The 19,971-nt window shown below is 45.2% G+C and overlaps 1 protein-coding gene across 1 annotated transcript in view; it reads right to left on the bottom strand.

Moving 5' to 3' along the window:
• The window catches only part of T265_04732 (hypothetical protein), a gene marked incomplete at both ends in the record, with an annotated part of 25,184 nt that extends 5,813 nt beyond the window's left edge, over positions 1 to 19,371 (bottom strand). The window contains 7 exons of the mRNA XM_009169545.1: positions 312 to 518; positions 2,222 to 2,300; positions 9,897 to 9,967; positions 14,741 to 15,160; positions 17,209 to 17,430; positions 19,070 to 19,136; positions 19,217 to 19,371. Of these exons, the coding sequence (XP_009167809.1) occupies positions 312 to 518; positions 2,222 to 2,300; positions 9,897 to 9,967; positions 14,741 to 15,160; positions 17,209 to 17,430; positions 19,070 to 19,136; positions 19,217 to 19,252 (1,102 nt within the window). The remainder of the gene's footprint in view (positions 1 to 311; positions 519 to 2,221; positions 2,301 to 9,896; positions 9,968 to 14,740; positions 15,161 to 17,208; positions 17,431 to 19,069; positions 19,137 to 19,216) is intronic.
• Between the last annotated feature and the right edge of the window lie 600 nt (positions 19,372 to 19,971).

Consider the following 19,971-nt stretch of genomic DNA (forward strand, 5'->3'; position numbering starts at 1 on the left):
TGGGGATTGGGTGTGAACCCCCACCCCCCCCAAAAAAAAAAAAATCTTTCGAGTTACTGTGCTTCCGCACTTCTAATAATCTACCATTCATAGAAGCACTCGAAATCGGCTTCGTCGTGCTATTCTGAGTGCTACGGATTAGAATATATCCCATAGTGGTTATGTGCAATTCAGACCGTTGAAAGCAGCGAGAACAGACATATCAACTGCTGGAGAACGGCAGAGTATAAGCTGGATGGCGGCTGTGAGTCACGACTACACGGGTGGAACAAAGCTTTGCGAAGTGCGAATTTTTATGCATAAAAACCAACCTGCAATGACTCCAGGTTGTCGAAGCAAATTCACAGGTGAAGATTTCGCGAACCAAGAGTGATACCACGCACCAGTGTCGGTTTGCGGAGGTGGAGCTACAACGGCACCCGATAGGAGTGGATCACTGTCATCGTCGCTCGGCAACTGTCTCGATTCGCGCTCAATTTTTTCACTCGGCGATCTGACCGGCGCGGGGGCGAACGGATCTAAGGAAGAGAGGAAAGACAAGAAATGCTGTAGGTAACTCGATAGACGAACTCTTCAAGCCTAAGTAGATAGGATGGAGTGAAGTGTACGAGAGACAATAGACGTGACTGAGTAACGGTTCATTAACGTAACGAACCCGGTATTCCATTGTAGGCTCTGAACAAGGGAAGATGCTGCGTGAGGCATGGGATTGCAAAATGCTGACAACTGATCAGGAGTGAACCCCCGATTACACTAGCAAGAGGAGGGATGCGATACGCCTAGGATACTGACATGATATATGCAGAATTGCTGTCAGCTGTTATACAACATATACAGCGGCAACAATCTACCTTTCAGTGTACAGAAATAGGTGAGGATGGAGCCCATTCGGTCATCCAGTAGGCATCAATAAATTATGTCCAGCCTCATGGTTGTCCGTTGTTCGGGGGGCTAACTAATCGGTACTAGGATAGACTCTAACAAGCGATTGATGCACTCTCTCGAAGGATTCTGTAAAATTTTACTTCCCGGAAAAACCCTGCAATCAAGCACAAATACATTTTCGCTGGATAACATTTCTTGAACTTCACACATACATTCTCCTTCCTGCTATAAAATGTGCAAACGTATTCTTTTTCATGGCTGTTACCCTCAACACTATGAGACCTTGGCGAAAAAGCTAACACGCAGATAATGAATGCTTGTACGCATGCATGTTCGTACCTTCCCATACGGGGAGTCTTTGACTCCATATTCAGTGTCATCTAGTTTCTGAAACACATGATCTGGGTGCTATTACAGGTGCACAAAAATTCGACATCTCTAAACGATAGAAATTTTATAAATACAAGAGAACCAGCATTGTCAGTAGTCACCCTCAAATCCGTCACGTTCTGTCGGAGAAATTGGACATGACATGATTTGACGCCACTAAAATTTCCATGTTGCGTAAACGAACACGAAACGTCCAAAACTTCAGTAAATGGGCTCAGAAGAATTCGAATTAACTCATCCATGTCAGACAAGCAAACGCGGATGATCTGAAATGAAATGCATCATTTATTCCGTCTAGTTTCATTTCAAAACCGTGAGCTGTGGAAGCATGTACGGCGGTTCGATTCGCTGAAACATGCGACAGCGAATGAAGGGTGTAAAAACCAGACACTAAGTGCTACCAGTTGTGTGACATTTTCATGTCGACGAGCCTCTCACGGGGTGGAACATTGATATCAAAATTGCCCTGATGACATGCACAAGCACAACCAAGGCTTGTTGTTGCGCTTTTAACGCATCACCTCAAGACCTTAATTGCACAAGTATGCTCCTATTGGAAGCTGCCTCAGAAAGAATATCGATCACCTGAAAGGGCATATCCTTTAGTGCAATTCATGCAGAAGGGTTGTTCGCTGGTCGCAAGGACTAAAAAGGCTAACAAAATAGAGGTGTTACAAGCCAGTGAGAACCTTAATGTCAGTCATAACAGGAACAAAACACCCTAAAACATAAGCTACTCTGCGCACCAACCAAATGCAAGGAATGCAGAGCACAATTCGAAACGAACCAATGCGATTGCGAGGAGGTCGTATACCAACTAGCCAATCAGTAAGAGAAGTCAGCAAGCCCTTGACTTATTATGCCCTTTGTCTCGCTTACATCGACGTCAATATGACAGTGAAACATGTAAACAACAGAAGAAAGCGTGCTGCACTTGGATACACACCTGAACTCCGTACAATCACCGATTTGGATTGTTGTAGATCCTGGGGGACGGGTTCCGCAGGTGCCACGACAGGCTGTAGCTGTAGGAATGAGATAGAGGAGTGAGAAGAAACCCATGAACACAATCGGATCGTCAATATTCAAAGAGTCTTTCAAATGGTCAACGACTCGCGGAGGTAGATCTGAACAGTTCACATTATCACATTTCGAAAAACCCGCTGTTATTATCAGTTTATCTTGTACAGCAGTGTAGAGGGCATCAGAAAACCGAACCTTTATGCCGTTTAACAGGTGCGAAGCTACAGTGAAATCAGAAAACTAATCAGTGGCACACTGACCTTTTTTTAGCAAGAGCGCCTATTGAACTGACCAAAATCACCTCGAATAACGAGATTTCGTCTTTCAGAACCCGAGTAACTTACTTTTCGATTGTCACTGAGGTTCGTTCGTACTGTTTTTATTGTTTTGACGTAATTTTTCAAAACCACTTGAGCAGATACGTTGGAGAGCAACGATTACTGCTGGTGTTACCTTGCCGAGCGGGTTGGTCCACGTTAGAGGTGATCGAAATTTATTCGACTCCTTTTTGCTTCAGGCCCGCAACCATCATGTGCGAACAAAGCATTGGTGGATTTGTACAAATTAACCCATGGTGACCCAGTGAACTAAGGGTTTCTCACCGTTCCCACTGTGACAAAGTATGCAAGTGGGTATCACAACCGACCAAAAGACAACATTCGTTCTGTACTTGCTCAGCTCGTTTTCGATTGGTTAAAGAAAATGGCGGGCAGGGGTGAACAGAGCTCACCGAGGCGAAACAAATTAGGAGCTGGAGCGGCTCCTAGCAGTTCTGACGCATTTCATCCACAAAGAATACCACCAGACCGGATAAAGCTAGAGAAAACTCTATATTCGCTTAAGTGAATTTTCAGACTTCCAATGTCACATGCAAATGATAACATAATTGAGAGAATGCTTTGGGAGAAGATGCCAGGAATGATTTACAAAAGCGGGCAAGAGCAAAGACCATGAAACTATTGCGAAAGGAAGCTCTATTTAGTAAATGTTTGCACATGGAGTGATCGCATGAAGTGTTGGTGAAGAGAATAAAAAGTCTTTGGAAGGATTGTTTCGGTGGCGTTGGGACAGTCAACAAAGTGTATGATTACTGTGAAGTCAGACGAGGTATTCATAGACATCTAGAAAAGTGTTTTAGCGAAATGAAAAAAAGAACAGCAGTCTTTCCAAAGTAGTCCTGAGAAAAGGAGGGAAAAAACCTGTGGATAAAACTGCAGGGTTCAGAAAGCGTACTCAGCCTCGGCATAAAAACCTATAAGTCAAATTCTACTAAAGATTACTTGCACACTGCGGACTGATCAAGACTCCTGTATCGAATCATACACGGAGTTCACAGTTCGAAGTTCTGGGGAGGGGGCTGAATGCAGTCAGAGGTTGACGGCTACTGAGTAGATTATTGTAGCGTTGGCCGGAGGTGAGATAAAAGCATTATTGAGGCACAACTGTATCCTATTCAATATGTGAAATAGCAATACGCACGCCACACTGATCCAGGTCATTTAGAAAGGAACAGTCACTAGTTCCGAGAAAAATTCCTTGTCCCAACCTGTTTTTATACAAGAATTCTCGTGACATTGTACGTCTAAAACAGTGGTTATCAGTCACAAGTGCGGTTTGTTGGATTCTGACAAGCAGAGGAGAGAATGGCCAAATCTGTGTGATCTTGTGTATCATCAATGTAAACAAACAGATGAAAGCATTTGCTTTAGTTTTTATCCGGTGTGAATCACCATTTAGAACCAGGAAGTATGAAATCGAGTTTGATCACAGTCCCGAAAAATTTGCAGAGAAGAAATGTGAAGTCACGCAATGACGCAATATATAGTGGTGTCAGCATTGCGTCCTGTCGAATTCACCCACATTTTTGACCTCAGCTGAAAGTACCGATAAAACCAACCAGAATATTAGGGAAAATTTTCTCAAGCTCTGAAGGCACACTGTCAACTTTACCCTGTCAGATTGGGAAGGACGCGCGATCGACTTCGTATGGCATGCAAAACAAGTCAACCAGGGCGAGAGCAGGTTGTCCTGAGACTGAGAAAAAGTCCATTCAGTTCAAAAGTGAACAAATCTTCATAGCGAATAAAGAATAATAAACGTCTCTCTGTAACACCCTTTCGGTGCCTAGCTGCCAGGCCACCCGGAGGAAGGGCTGGGATACTGCCAGGTCGCACGAAGGAAGAACGAGGACTGAGCTAGTGTCGGTTTGCCCAAACTTAGACAGAAGCAGTCGAGATGGTTCGAACCAGAAACCTACGGGTCAGGTCGCGCCTTAACCACTGAGCCACCAAGAGCCACGGTGACAGAACATTTTATCAGCTAGGGAGTTTATTCCGATTATGACTATTGTGGTTGAGCATGTAACCGGTTCTTCACCAAAACGCAACTCAATCCGGACACGACTGCACAACTGACCATGTTCAATTGTTCTTCAGGATTCGCCGCAATGATCGGAATTTCCGATACCAAGATGACACTTTTCCCCAAACCGATATTCCCCCACAGAAAAGTCCTGCCCTCCGAAAGCTCAAGGGAGAACTCGGAGTGCTGGAAGAAATGATGGACGAATAGTGGCAGCATCCGAGATTATGGTTCGCTGGACCCGCTTCATTCGAGGCAAACCGTAGTGCCACACTGAACTCATTTGTTCTCCATGTGGCTACGTGGGAAAATGGTCGACATTGTGACAACCCCATAACGGGTTGGACAATTTTTTAATTGACTGCAGCAACGTTGAAGATTTCATGGGTAATCTGAATGGAACCCAGCAGACAGATTTCCGTTTCTTTCAAGTTCGAGTCCCAAACAGTTCGTGCTCTACACAAACAGTCCTCACTCGTTCTCCTCCCACATGTACGCCTGTGACCAACACCGCACACAGCATGATTTTGAGAGTAGTTGATAGAAGTAATAACTACTTGCTACGAAATTTCCTGCCAAAATATTCCACATATAACAATCCAATCCACTGAGTGAGAACACGGGAACCGATGACACTGGGCTGGGAGGAAGCCGCCAGCCAGAACGGATGCAATTTTGTTGGTCGACGTCATCCATTATTACCAAACCGACCACCTCAATCCAAATACCCAAAGAATCAAAATAAAGTAAGTTTTATCCAGCAAGTCCATTGGTTCGGTGCACAAGTGTTTAGTTGCAAACATGTGATTGATGACGATAAACGATGAAAAGTAGAGCTGTAAATTGGGGGCAACAACCTGATAAGTTGAGCTAAACATCACGTAGTGGTGGCATAGTGGTTCGAAGAGGGACACTAGGAACGGCACAACAATGTCAACAGGTTCGCGAAGAGGTCAGGCCCCTCCTTGAATCCCTAACCAGCCACAATCATTTTGCTATCCAGGCATGGTCTGGCCTCCAATAGACCGTTACTGCCCTGCACTCGAACGATTCGAGGAACCAGTTCGGATATAGTTCGAAGTATATCCAAACAAAAGCTACCTACATACTGTGAACTCTCCAGAAATATCCGGTACTCCAGACTAGTACTACTTACAACAGACCAAGGCGGTGGACAGAGATCAATACCCAGAACACACGTGCTTCTTGGAATATTCTACCCGCACTGGCCAAGTTTATAAGTCATGTAATCACGTAGAACACACTATGACATTTTGAGTTCTACCATGGAGCGAGATGGCTCAGATGGTTAGAGCGCGAACTTACTGACCAGAAGGTTCGTGGTTCGAACCTCACCTCCAACTCTCGACTTCCCTGTCTAGGCTTGGGCAACCTGGCAGTATCCCAGCCCTCGTGGTTCCTTCGGGTAGCATAGCAGTTAGGCGCCGAAAGGGTGTTACAGCTGTTCGGTTTATGTAGGGCATTTTGACATGATATTGACAAATACATGGATGTTTCGGGTTGAAAAATTCATGCTAACCTTCCCTGGGAAAGAGCAACACCTCTCATTCGACTTATATGAAGCACACACGTACTGGAGCTATCGGTATTCGAGCACAAATGTTTGGTGGGCGTCGGAATCTGAGGGTAACATCAAACAATTACGTGCCTGAGTTTGCTTACCTAAGCAAGAGAGTGGCTACAGTTCAGTATAAATGACCAAAAATTAGTCAGAACATCTCAACTGAGTGAAAGCTGTATTCCTCAAGCTTAAGTGTCAGGCATTGCCTTGACTGTCTAACAAGTGAGTAAGGTATATATATATATATTTGGCGATTCGGAGATGTTGTGAACCTCACGAACCGGAAAACTTCGCCAAAGGCCCCTTAAGCGCGCATTCGCTATCCTACTGTGAACATAATTTCGGGCCCCGGGGTGAAGACCGAACACGATGGGCAAATACAAGAAATGGTATGATGGCAGTAAGCTAATCGGATAGCGCTTGTGTCTGCCTTCGAAGATAGAAACGGTGTCCTCTGCATACTCCACGGTAACAGGGTTCTCAGAAGTAGACATTTGGATGCCGAGGAATTGGAAAAACGAGAGAGCGAACATTATTGTGGTCCATCATTATTTTTGTAGGGAAGATTGCTGAACGCTCAAAAGCACACAAACTCCTCCGTTCCCTGATTCATGAACTCCGTACGGTTCGTATCGGGATTGTGCCGCAAAAGCATGTTACAACAGGGTGGTCCACTCTTAGCTAGTGTTAGTTTGTCTGTCAGGAGTCGAACGAAAAAGTCAATCGCAACAAAATACAACAATAGTGAGGTTTTCCATGCGAACACCTATCGGCACTGTTACCAGTGGCTCTACTCCACGACGTTGCATACCTAGGGGTCTCAGTAGCATGATTTATTTGCCCAATTACTACGCCACCATTGTTCGTGTTCACTCTGCGCCGGTTTTTCCACTCTCCTCCAGGTGGCAACAGGCCAAATACCCAAATGCTGATAATTTATCGCTACCGCGCGGCGTTTCTTACCATCGCCGGTCACATTCATTTCATAGCAAACGGATCGATAAGATTCACTACCGTTAAAACGTTCTTCTATTCTTTAAACCCAATCTCTTGCAAAGGTGCTTCTTACTAGTCTCGATTAGAGTGACGCTCAAAAGAGACCCTCTGAGAGAGAGTTCATAACACACTTCAGCCATGGTTTAGTGTACGATCCATTCCCGAGGGGATACCACTGCCTCAGAATAGGGGCTAGTTAATCCGCGAATCCCACATGACATTGATTAACATAAAGCTTCACAGACAAACACACTCAGTCGTATATCAAGTTGGTTTTCACGGGAGACTTAACTGAGGCTCTCGTTTACGGTATTCCGCAGCTGAATGTGCTGCACCAAGGCCCCCTCATGTTTCAGTTGGCACGATATTCGATAAATCAAAGTATATCTTCATAAAGAAAACTTACAAAGTTGCTGAAAGCTCTTCAACAGCCCAAGACCTTGGTCTCCCGTTAAAACCAAATTGATATGCTAATGAGAGTATTTGTCGAAATCTGTCCAATTTGGGTTCACGTAGAACGTAAGGTTGACGGAAACTCGGGGACTGCAGCTACCCGAAAAGCCCCAAGGAGGCGAAACCAGTCAAGGGCGCATCCTGTAGTTCCAACATTTGTAAGCCGAAACCAAAATAACCATAGTACAAGGGGTTCTTCATGTTCTCATATAGCCCACATGAGTCCAGTGCGGAGCAGCGAGACGCTATGTCAAATTTCTACGAAAGCTGTTGGGATGATCGGCGCTTAACACGAAGGCTTGAGTGTCGGCTCACAATTGTGGCAGGTGTTCATCGTTGTCTGCAATTTGAACTCTGATAGATTGTCGACCCCCCCAGTTGAGCTTATCAACCTCCAATCTACCGACCCGAGCATTCACGTCTTCAGCTAGTACCATACCTTTAGTTCTGTCCACTATGAAGTTCATCCAGTTGATGAGTGAATTCGCCTTTGACGAATTCCACATGGCGGCCAGTCAGTCCAAAGGTGGTAAAGACAAATAGACGTCTGTGCTCCGAATTTATTCAAACTGACTTTGTGTTAACGACACGAAACTGGAGTAACCAATAGCATATTCAGTAACTATACTATCTGTAATCCTAGCCCCACTTTGTCAAGTGACCATCATCTCGTGACTTCCGGTAAATGTCACTGTGGACATCAAATGGTAACTAGAGTGAAACCAGTATGGAAATCCCGAAGTCAAAAGGAATAGAAAGGTCTTATTCGATGGTTTTCATTGTTTGGCGTCCAAGCTGTGATGTCTACCTACGACTAAAGACTGTGACATTCGAGGACGTGCCAGAAGTGAGTGTTACGTTTCTGTTGAACATCAGTTCCTAAAAGATAATGTTCGACTTTTCCCTTGGTGCGACCGAACTTTTGACTGTTACGGCGTGTGATCGAGACATCAGTCAACTTTGTCACTGCGTGAGCTAGCTCACTGTTGTATAATGTCATTAGTTAGCATGCTGAAAGTGTGGGCATGGATGTAGGGTGAGTGAGGCAGCAGATTTCGAGGATTATTTAAATAAAACGGTTGTTCGATTTAGAGGAGAGTTGTACCCATGTATAGACAGTTGCGACGTGATCGAAATAGTTCAGTGCGAGTCACAGGTCTTTCACACTCTGACAGATGTTGTTATGCACATAAATTATGTCCATCAAACTTCGCTTGTATAAAAAAACTAAACAGTTAGGGAGTACGCTTCATCGACGCAACCCAAGACAAATATACCTATCCGTACCACCAGACTGTCTTGCGCTGACCTGGCTTGTCACATTACACCTGAGACGAAAGACGTACATGTGCGGACAATTGTTGAGACCCAGCGCAAACCCAATTTAGAGCTGCATGTGACCATGAATACGCCACAGACATTGGTGGACGAAGAACTCGACTTCAGCAACATCCGATGATTATGGAGTTTCCCAGGCGGAAGATCGATAGGCGACAGATTGTCTGCTAGGCAAGGCATACTGACAATTATCACAAATTCTGATGACATTCCCCATGGGCATTCGTGGTAAGTTGCGCTTGTAGACATGTGCATACGTGTGAACTGACTACCAGGCGAAACAGCAAGGATGTACCGGGGCAGACCGAACGTCACCCTCGCAACAGCCAACCAATCGGATCCAATGTGAACGCATCTCAAACCGGAACTGTAGCGGCGACAATCACAAACGAACTTAAAGACATACACAAAAATTCAGACCGTTACCAATCCGTGATATAGTATTCAAAAAAGTTGTTCGGCAAAAGGTCACGCATCCACGATACAATAATTGGGAAAATTAGTTCGGCACGACAAACATTTCCCATCGACAACTGCTACGGATATTTTCATAGATGTAATCAAGCCATCTCATGTCTGATCAGTAGAAAATGGGTCATCGCCGAAAGAGGAACAGTTGTGAGTGACGGACCTATCGTATCCTTAGGAGCAGCTGATCGTTTTACACATCATAACAAGGATAATAATCGTTGAACTGTAACACCATTTCATTGTATGGTTGCCATTGCACGCGAGAGAAGCACGAGCGCTTGCCTAATTAGCAGCAGTTGAGATGCCGAATTTGTACACAGGCACGCAGATTACAGGCAACAAGGAACTACAGTACGCAGAGAAAAATACACTAAGGGTGAACACTGGTTGAACTGACTTGAGTAGAGGAAGGATTCGGTGGGCTGGGGTCAGGAACGGCAGTGTCTGTCACAATGAGACTGGTGGGATCTGAAAGGAGTTGGGCGAGAAGGTTTTAGCAACAGCTGTAGCAACGACAACAGGCATGCAACGATCAGATTTAGCAGCAAAATAGTTACCACAAGTACATTTGCGGAGAAACAAGCGCAAATACGGCGTTTTGAAAGTTTATGTAAAAAAATGTGTGGACATCATGCGCTTCTTGTAACGAACTGGATATGGGGGACGACGATAAGCAGCGACTAAGATGACGCACGAAGATGCTTCAAAAATCAAGTGGTAGGCCGCCCAATAAATGATAAAAGACGTTGACGGATAACGAAAGCCCAGCGGATAGACGAAACTTTTGCCACAGGCAACAATCGTGTCTTGGTTCAGAGAAAAGCTATTACGTGCTATCACTGTACAATGACCAGGGACTTCCTCAATCCTTCTGAGCCGCCTCTTTCAGAGGGGACGAGGGAAGCAATACACGATCCGTCATTTAAAAAAACACTGTTGGTTGAGTCCGCCTGACACTGTACCTGTACGCTCAGTGATCACTGTTGCAGAACACTGACAAAAGGCCAGTCAGCAACTACCCATAGTACAGAAAACACCTGGCACGTGTAAGGTGAAGAGAGAATGAAATGGCGTGCAAAGATGGAATACCATGGACCCAACGAGCCAGGATGGCAAAGGGGGACAGAGACTGTAGGAGACAGTGAAAGGCCGTTCAAAAATTTGGACGACTGAAGTTCAAAGTTGCTCAATAGGTTCTGGAGTCTATGAATTCTGTCACAAGCCTTTCTAGGACATCTAAGAGATTCCCACATATTGGCTATGATGTCGCGTGGAATGAAAGAATACGTACACGAAGCTGGCTATTACTTTGGGCTATAAATCATATGCTGTGTACCAGAAGGTAACTGGAACAGCAGTCGACCACATCGACCTGTAACTAAGTGGTCAAACACTGGAGACTGTTCATTACCCTTCACCCGAACTTGTACCTGGGACCACCAGATATTACATACAAGTCCGCAGAAAGTGGATACTTAAGGCATAGCAAAAGGCCTTAGAGAGCCTGTCGTACAGCATTTTGTTTTATTGACCAGCTGCCATAAAGCTGACTACTACTTCCGTGTCAATGGCAAAAAAATATTTTAAAATGTCCCTTATCCTCCCCCCCAGTTAACTTGGTACGTACGGTTGCCTCCAAACGCCCGAGTGTGGCCTGGGGTTAAGGTCCAGAGAAAGAAATAAAGTCGTCCTTCGTAAGACATTAAAATGCTTTCAAGAAAACTGTTAACAGACAGCTTCTGTTGAAAGGTTTCTATTGAATGACTTCTTGCAAAGCACGTGTTTCTACAGAAGTGAAGGGGCGAGTGCGACTGTCTAACGTTATAGCCTGGTCAATTGTCCATTAGGGTACTGGTTAACACACAATTAAAGATTAACAATAGCGCGGGAATTAATCAGTGCCAACAGGTTGGGCGGACGAAATCGGATGCACATCTTCGAGAAAAAAACGGGTGCCCGAGGGACTAATTGTACCACATTACCATGAAAACCTCATGAACATACCGTATCACCGTATTAATTACTTTTATGCTACGAGCATCCTGCGCCCGAACCATAGTCCTTGAAATGCGGAAACATCTGCTTAGTACACGCGCCAAGTTACTGAACCTTGCCGACCAAAAACGCAATGTTCGTCTCCAGCAGGTGTTTTACCGACCGAAAGAGTACCTTCTGAAGCGATACTCAAATGAGGAAGACACCAGCTTCGCTAAATCCTAGTTCATTCGCTCTGTGCTCCTCCGGTGGGAGACTACATCGTACGGACGCGCAGAGGAAAACGACAAAGTGAGGAGTCATGCGCTCATATGCATACAATTCGAATTCTGTCCAACAAGACATTCTACTCGGTGCTGCTCACTGCCTAAACATCTATTTCCTGAGCGTCGATGACATCCGTTAGGCACTAAACTAACATATTCGCTTCAAACGGGAAGTTAACAATGTTGATTACTGTTGCCAAAACCAGCCAATATCTCATGGTCCAGTTTGAAGGCTGTCTCAAACACGCTGCATTAGCCGTTGCGCGTTGCAATACAGTTGAATATCGGAAAACCCAGTGCGCTCCCTTGAATTTGGTAAGCCAGCCGGCCAATCACTAAACCATCCAAGTACCCTGCACCTACGTCCCTCAGCTGCATCCTGCAACCCAAAAAACAATCGTAGTGCTCGTCAGGAGCTAGAAAATAAGAAAGCCAGGAAAAGACGGTGTCATTTGCTTCATTTGGAAATCGTATAAGTAGTGACATATCAATGGCGTAAACTTATTATGCTATAATTCCCTAGGGTGACAAGACATCCTGAAAGGATTATCATGGCATCGGTTTCCTGGGTACCGCCGCAAAGATGGTCACTTCGCTCCTGCCAAACCACTGTGGCTGAGAGGTATTCATGCACCTGCCTTGACCAATTCAATTCAATTCAGTTTGTCAGCTATAAACCGTGTACCATAGGTACATTGCTTCCAGCTGCTACAGTTTTGGTTACCGAAAAAGTGGAGTGTGTGAAATACAACCAAGCCCTGGAGCCGAAGGCATGTTCAATTTGTTCGGAAACTGGGTAGCCACGCGTTGAATGCGATAGCTTTGATGCACAAGCGCCACTGACTGCGCGATTGGGTCATTCCTGCCAATGTGATTAACCATTGGTGATTTGAATCCCGGGATCCTAATCCAGCGAGGAAGCCTGCCTTAACCAAGAAAGGCTCCGTCCTGATTGGAGCTGTATTCATCAGATATATTATGTGGTGTATAGTGAAATACAAACAACGGTCTGCTTAACTCGTATGTTACGCTTTATTCCATAGAACACTATGTGTTGTAAAACACGGTGAATGACGGAGCGCCATTTAAACCAGAACGCTTCATGAGGTCACACCACTCCGATAGTAAAGCTCAAATCCGGGGGCAAGACGAAGAGTTTGACGATTTCATCCGCCGAATCATGAAACATCAGGGATTTCCGCTTTTTCCTGTCTTTCTCAGCTACGCTATTGTTAGGATCATAGAAAAAACCATCCAGGATTTCGACCGAAAGCATCGCTTATGGCGATCAGTCCTTGAGTAAGTTGGTATTGTGCTCTTTGGTAATGGTTTTAACAGCATCACAATTGCATCCGACCGTATTAGGCAATACGTCGCAATAAAAAATAAATAAATTGTTCAAATGTAACACCTTTTCGGTACCTAGCTGCCATGCAACCCGAAGGAAGCACGAGGGCTGGGATACCGCCAGGTTGCCTAGGCCTAGACAGGGGAAGTCGAGAGGCAGAGGTCGGGTTCGAACCACGAACCTTCAGGTCAGTGAATTCGCACTCTAACCACTGAGCCATCTCGCCCGTCGCAATAAACAGCCTTGGAAATAAAACTGCCAAAACGTGAAGTATCAACGCGTGCTGCCGGTATAGGAATATCACCAGTACCGCTTGGAGTCATCAGATACATCGGATCCCTCATTGTATCTGGTGCCCAGGCAAAGAATGAAGCCGAAAACCATACCGACGAAACCAGAAGAGCGTTGTGGTGCGGAACCGACATTCGAGTCTACCGAATTGTTACCCGTCCTGTTTAACTTTACAGACCCGAGACCTGGTGTCAGCTTGAAGTGTGTTTAAGCATCATATTTAGAGCAGGGCGACGCTATCGACTATATCACTATGATGCACATCAACGTTGCTTCGGAATAACCAATCTGTCCAGATCTAACAGCACAGTCTACAATGGATCGGAAGGGCAGGTCGCAAACTGGAAAATGAACTGATAAAGATGGCCCTTCTTACATTTCCCGCGCGAGCTAGCTTTGTCGCGCCGGTCGGCTCAAAATACGGCGTTGACTGCTATAATTCATGACGTCCTTGAAATCAGCTCATCTTGACGTAGGAGGTAGTCGCGGCACAGCAAGTATGCGGTTGATCAGACGGTATGTGAAGAAAATCGTTTCATAAACAATGGCCACGAAATCACATAGAAAGGTGAGCTCTAAAGTCAGGGAAGTCCTGGTAGAAGAGACAGACATCCACATAACACACCCGAAAAATGCTTCCATCTCCACCCTGGTGCATCAGATACGGAGTAGAAACAGTAAAAAAAACCGCGAGCACGGGTTAAAATGACCAAGGCCATTTCAGTGACAAAATCGAGCTCATGAGCTTACTTTAGTATGTAGGAATTTTCTCCGCCCAAGCGAGATGGAATCACAAATCAAGCTAACTGCATCAGGGCGGTTGTTCTCTAGTCGACACAGAGCACGAAACTGATGTGAAGCTACCAATCTGTGCCATTCTGCAGATCCGAGAGCTCTGTTGAGTCATAAGATTTACGAATTGAAACCCCCTTACCATAAATATGTCCGATCGTGGGAAGAACGAGGGTTTACGAAGACTGGTCATAAATGCTGATATTGGTGAAGGTTTGTTACTGACGGGCGCGGCAACGATAGTAACGCGAATTTCAACCATTCAAACAGCAATTTACGCTGGCGTTCACCGCCTACTCTACAGAGGCCTCACGTGGTTTGCCATTCGAAATCAATGGGTTGACTTGTCGCTATAAAAACAAGTTATACAGAGAAAAAAGCCATCTACTGTATCCCTTGTTGTAATGTTATGATCCGTTTGTTTTTACTTTTACGAAAACTCCCCAAATATCAGGGTCAGTCGTTTTCTGCAGTTTTACACCCGTTTGGTAGAAATATTCGAAAAAACATTGTTGGACGGAACACGACACAAAACTCCTAGGGACCTACCTTCAACGTCACTCTCCAACAAGTCTATCCGGCTCACACTGGGGTCCACGTAACCCAGACTGGGAATGTGACCCTCATGGAGGCGATGTCGAATGAGGTCCTGCGGATCCTGTACTGACGAATGACCGACAGAAACAACCTGAGCACGGTAATAGATCAATCCACCGGCAAGAGGATCTCTCGGTGAGTGTTGGGCTACTGTGACTAGCTGCTTCACATTGATAACCCGTTGAAATCCACCAACCGATTTCAGAATACCCTCTAGACCGAACCGGATGCGGTCACGTAGCTCGGCATCTTGTGCTTTGGTCAAACTGGAGACCACCTCATCATCCAAACGGTAGCCTTCTGATTTACGTGCGAGTGGGGAGGACCAGTTGAAAACGGGCGTGCGTATGGCCAACAGAACTGAGTATAGGGCTTTGAGGTGCGAGGAAGAAAGGAGGAACAAGGGTCAACTAGATAGTGGTGGATTATTGCACTACAACGGACAAAATGGCAGTTCATTATCATCCCTCCCCCCAATTATGGTTTGACCCGTTCTGTTGGGAAACCCTAAAATGGAGAAAATAGCAAAACAGAAAAATGAGACGGAATGAGTGGTAGCTTATAACAGCTTCAGTTCACTTCAATAAGCAACACTACAAAAGACGCAACAACCCCCCAGTGACTTCAGCAAACAGCTACATCTCACTACAGGATGCCCTGTAATAAGTATTAAGCTCGAAGTGTGAAATGCTTGATTATTTCGGTTAACTCTATCTTATTATCGACTGATCGCCCTACATCCATACATTCTTTGCATCTCGACTTCTGTCTAGGCTTAGGCAAACTGGCGGCATCTCAGCTCTCGTGCTTACTTCGGGTGCTAGGCACCGGAAGGGTGTTACAGCCGAACGGTTATCGATTATCTATATAAATGATGTCAGCCCCACTTCGTCGTAGGCATATCATCAAAATCCGTTTTACGGTCAGTGGTGAATCGCTAGTGACGAGCTACTTCCGGATGCAAGCACCTACAACATTTGATCTTCTTATGGTCTTGTTCAAATTGCTGAAGAGATAATATTGTTTTCAAACAGTAGAAAAACAGCAGAACTCTCTCACTCTCCCCAATCAGATAATATTCTCGATGCGTTCTTACGAAGAGAATCATATAAGCGACAAGGGATCAATACGTTGGGAGGGGAAACTGGCCTGTCAGTAGTGTTGTGCTTCCGATGACTTGCATTTTTCGACTGAAGGTGAAACGAAAAGAGTCGAACGTTTATTTTTTTCTCCCTATCAGCACATCACAACATACTGCCATCGCTCAATGAAAAGCTGAGAAATTAGGCTAATAAAGTTACTTAGTGAATACTTGCCAGATTGCTTGACATCACTTACGGACCTTGACAGGTCATCTCTGGATGAAAGCTCACCTGAACCAAAAAATTTTCGTTTCGCCAAGAGCTGACACTGTACATTTAAGCGGAGCAGGGCATCCAGCTGTGACATGTAAAAATCAAAGAGCCTGTGGAATACTCCTTAACCGTGTTGTCAGAAGTGTCAAGCACCAGAGGTTACACCGAAAAGCAAAAGTACATGGAAACTGATCTGCTCATGTAAAGCTCTCGTTAGGTAGTTTCTGAATGGTCGGTTATGAGCAATAGTCGTGTCCCGAATCAATTGTTCGGTCAACAGTTAAGAAAGTTACGCGGATTATTAAGATCCTATCCCCACCCCTGCTCCCGTCCCCAAAAAAAGGCTCTACCCCGCAAAAACGATGAATCAAATGATCCAGTTCATTGCTTGGCGGAAAGATAGGGGGACAAGAATCCAACCATTTATTCAAACAACACGTCTCGATTCCAGTGCGGGGTAGTTCATAACAGCCCCATTATCATGGATATTAATACACCTATGATAGATGATGGAACTTAACTGTCGTAATAATGGCTCCACTTGTTGAACCTATGGAGAATGAAAGAGACGAACAGTCAAACAGTGCTGGAACTTTTCACTGCGACCAGGAGTTTAGGGAGTACGAAGTACGACAGGTTAAGGAATAATACCAGCTACGCTACGTGAACCCACCATATCCAACCTCGGGCTCTATCCCATAGTCAGTTCCCACAGGTAGCACCCAGTAGGGAGTTATATACTGTGTAGAACTCACCTGTAATTCTGCTTTATAGGCTGTAATAGTGGTTCAGCTGTAACCCCTTTTGGCGCATAGTCGCAATGCCACCTGAAGAAAGCACGAGGCCTGAGATACTACCGGGGTGCCGAAGCGTAAACAGGAGTAGTCGAAATGCAGAGGTTGGATTCCAACCAAGGACCTTCGTTTAGTAATTCCGCGCCCTAACCACTGAGTTCTCTCGATATCACAGACCGTGACAGCGATACACAAGGTAGAGGGAATTTTCGAAGAATCATACTGGGAACATAACCGTAAGAAAGAAGTTAACAAGAGGCAGAATCCTTACCAGTTGAACAATCCCCAACTTCTGAGGGGCTGGCGCGAGTACCGGTAAACACTGCTCCGGTAGTCACATTCACACAGAAACAATCGTGCTGACTGCACTGTCGAGCCTCAAACAGTTCGGGTCGATCACTACGACATTGGGGACGGTACGGTATAACGATGCCACCAGCTTCCGAACCGGCTCCAGTTGCGGAATTCAGTTGTACGGCCACCTGACAGTTGGCTATGAAGAAAAGTTAGGCAAGGGTTCGGAAGGTGAAGCCCACAATAGAGCATTCAAATATATCTGAGAAAACTGACCGACAAGAGACAAAAAGAAAATGGGCGTAGTTCAGGTACACCATATATACAAGAGCATGATCTCAGGCCATGATCATGAGTCGCCAGGCGTTATGGCACAATGTGACGACAGAAGAAATCCCACCTGAATTTGCGTATTACTTAAAAGCACTACATCTTATCTTCAACAGATGGATGGGAGTCAGCGAGTGGATATCGCCCAAGTTTACCGCATTCGGTTGAGTTAGGCGACCATGACGCCTGTTAAAAGTTCTTCTCAACTGTTTTTGATGTGATTTCGCTGTCTGTCTCCCAAAAGTTGCAGACCAAAGTGTAATTGGGGTGTTTTCCCATATTTTTAGAACGCAGCGACATAACTCTTCTGAGGTCATGACGAAAGGCAAAACAGATTCTCGGATAGAAACGGGAAGATCGACCATTGCCAACAAATGGCCACATGTACTACACAACTCTTCCACCAACTGCTTCGGTACGCTTGAATCGGTCCTACAAATGGAAAGAGTGGTCAAACACAAATGTAAACAACTACTCTCCATGATAGACCAGCGACTTCATTCAAGCATCGCTCCGGCTTGATTGGATTGTAGGGTCAGTATTGAGGAACGCCTAATGTCGTGTCCCACTAGCAGACTAGTCTGGATCTGCGGGTTGCGCCGGTTAGCGCATCTGCTTCGTGTGCCGGAGACCCACCTGTTACGTAACGTTTTTTTCGCCCGACCATCTCCTGACAGACCGGAGAAGAACATGGTGGCGCAAGAAAACTCAGTCTCGTTGACACCTATTTATCTCCCAACAACGGTCCCGTAATATGACACGCACTTTGTTAGGAAGACCTGAAGACATCACTCAATTACGTATCGTTCCGTGCATCAAACTAATACTTGTCAACCCGAATCTACCGAAAAGATCGACTAACAAAGTACCGGACAAAGTACTAAATTCAGCCGATCACTGCTCATCAATAGTAGACTAATCTGGTGTATTCCGCTCCTTGTAACCCTGGTTCTGCTATCATTTTCATCTTCTATTCCTGGATCATCGTAGAAAATAAACTTCAACAGCTGGGGTCATCGTATCAGTGCATGGTTTACGGTTCCTACCAAACCACGTAGGTACCGCAACGGTACGCACGCGCCACGCAAAACGAAGGAAATATCAAGCTTGGGGCAACTTTTAACTACCTGAATGTCATGACTATCCTGTGTTCACACTTTCGTTCCGTATTAACTAATCTTTAGCTTGCACTTTCAGCTTACGTACGTCTATTCTTAGACAACTAAGGCGCTATTCAGCCTTGTTTCCGCGCTAAATCAGGATCGATACTCCATCCGTAACACTGAACCCACACAAGGAAGGCAAACAGCCAAGGACGGACTGAAACCGTTGATCCTTGTGGTCAAGGGAAAACTGAGAGCATCTGAAACCTAGTCGCCCTCTGAGAATTTGGGTGAAAAACACTGAGTGTCTCCGATTTTTGCCCTATCGCACCTGGGATGATTAAAACAAGCGCTGTAGAGAAGCATTTCAGTAACAAAAATGCACTCGACAAACTGTATATTTACCTTTGTATAGGGGTTCCAGGCCGAGAACAGGTCGAATAACTCCATTCTGGGCGAATCCAATAAGAACCTAAAAAGTAATCGGAACGCGTTGAGAGTCCAGTCAGTAGGGGCATGGTGAAAGCATATCAGAATTAACAAACAACTTACTTGTTGTAGGAAGATCAGCAACAATGAAATATTCATTACACAAGAAATTCAACCTGGAACACAATCCGGATATTGTTCACTTCAGTGTTTTTCGAATCAAAAATTTTGCTTAACGATCGATAGGGAACAGGTCTACACAGTGAGCCTGTCTGAGATTGTCGCCCCAAAGACGTGAAAAGTAAGTAGTGTAGATCTGTAGAAAATAAAGACATGTTTAGTTGAACACTCATTTTCAAACTGAGGTGCTGCTGTGCGACTCAGATGAGTTGCTCGTTTGTAACACTTTTTCATGCAACGTACAGCAAATGGTTGCCTAGGAGTACACTGAGGTCAATGTTGAAGATATCCGAATACTTTCCCTTATAAGGTCGATGAGAGACTGGGCGAAGGAGCCCCACTTGGTAAACGGTCCTCTGGCATGCGAAGGACATGACCTAGCCAGTGTAACCTGTGGAGTGTGATCTATCGGTGATCTATCGGTGGAGAAGCCATGCTGTTGATGATGATAATGATGATCGAGGGAAAGTGAACTTTGCCGGAAACCACTTGCAGAACTTACGTATTGGGGGGCGAGATGGCACAGTGGTTAGAGCGCGAATTTACTAACCGGAAGGTCCGTGGCTTGAACCCGACCTCTGTATTTCGACTTGTCATATATAGGCTTGGGCAATCTGGCAGTATCTCAGCCCTCGTGCCTCTTTAGGGGGGCATGGTAGCTAAGCATCGAAAGGATTTTACAGCTGAACGATTTTACT

Source organism: Opisthorchis viverrini (assembly GCF_000715545.1).
Source record: "Opisthorchis viverrini unplaced genomic scaffold opera_v5_79, whole genome shotgun sequence".
NCBI lineage: Eukaryota > Metazoa > Platyhelminthes > Trematoda > Opisthorchiida > Opisthorchiidae > Opisthorchis > Opisthorchis viverrini.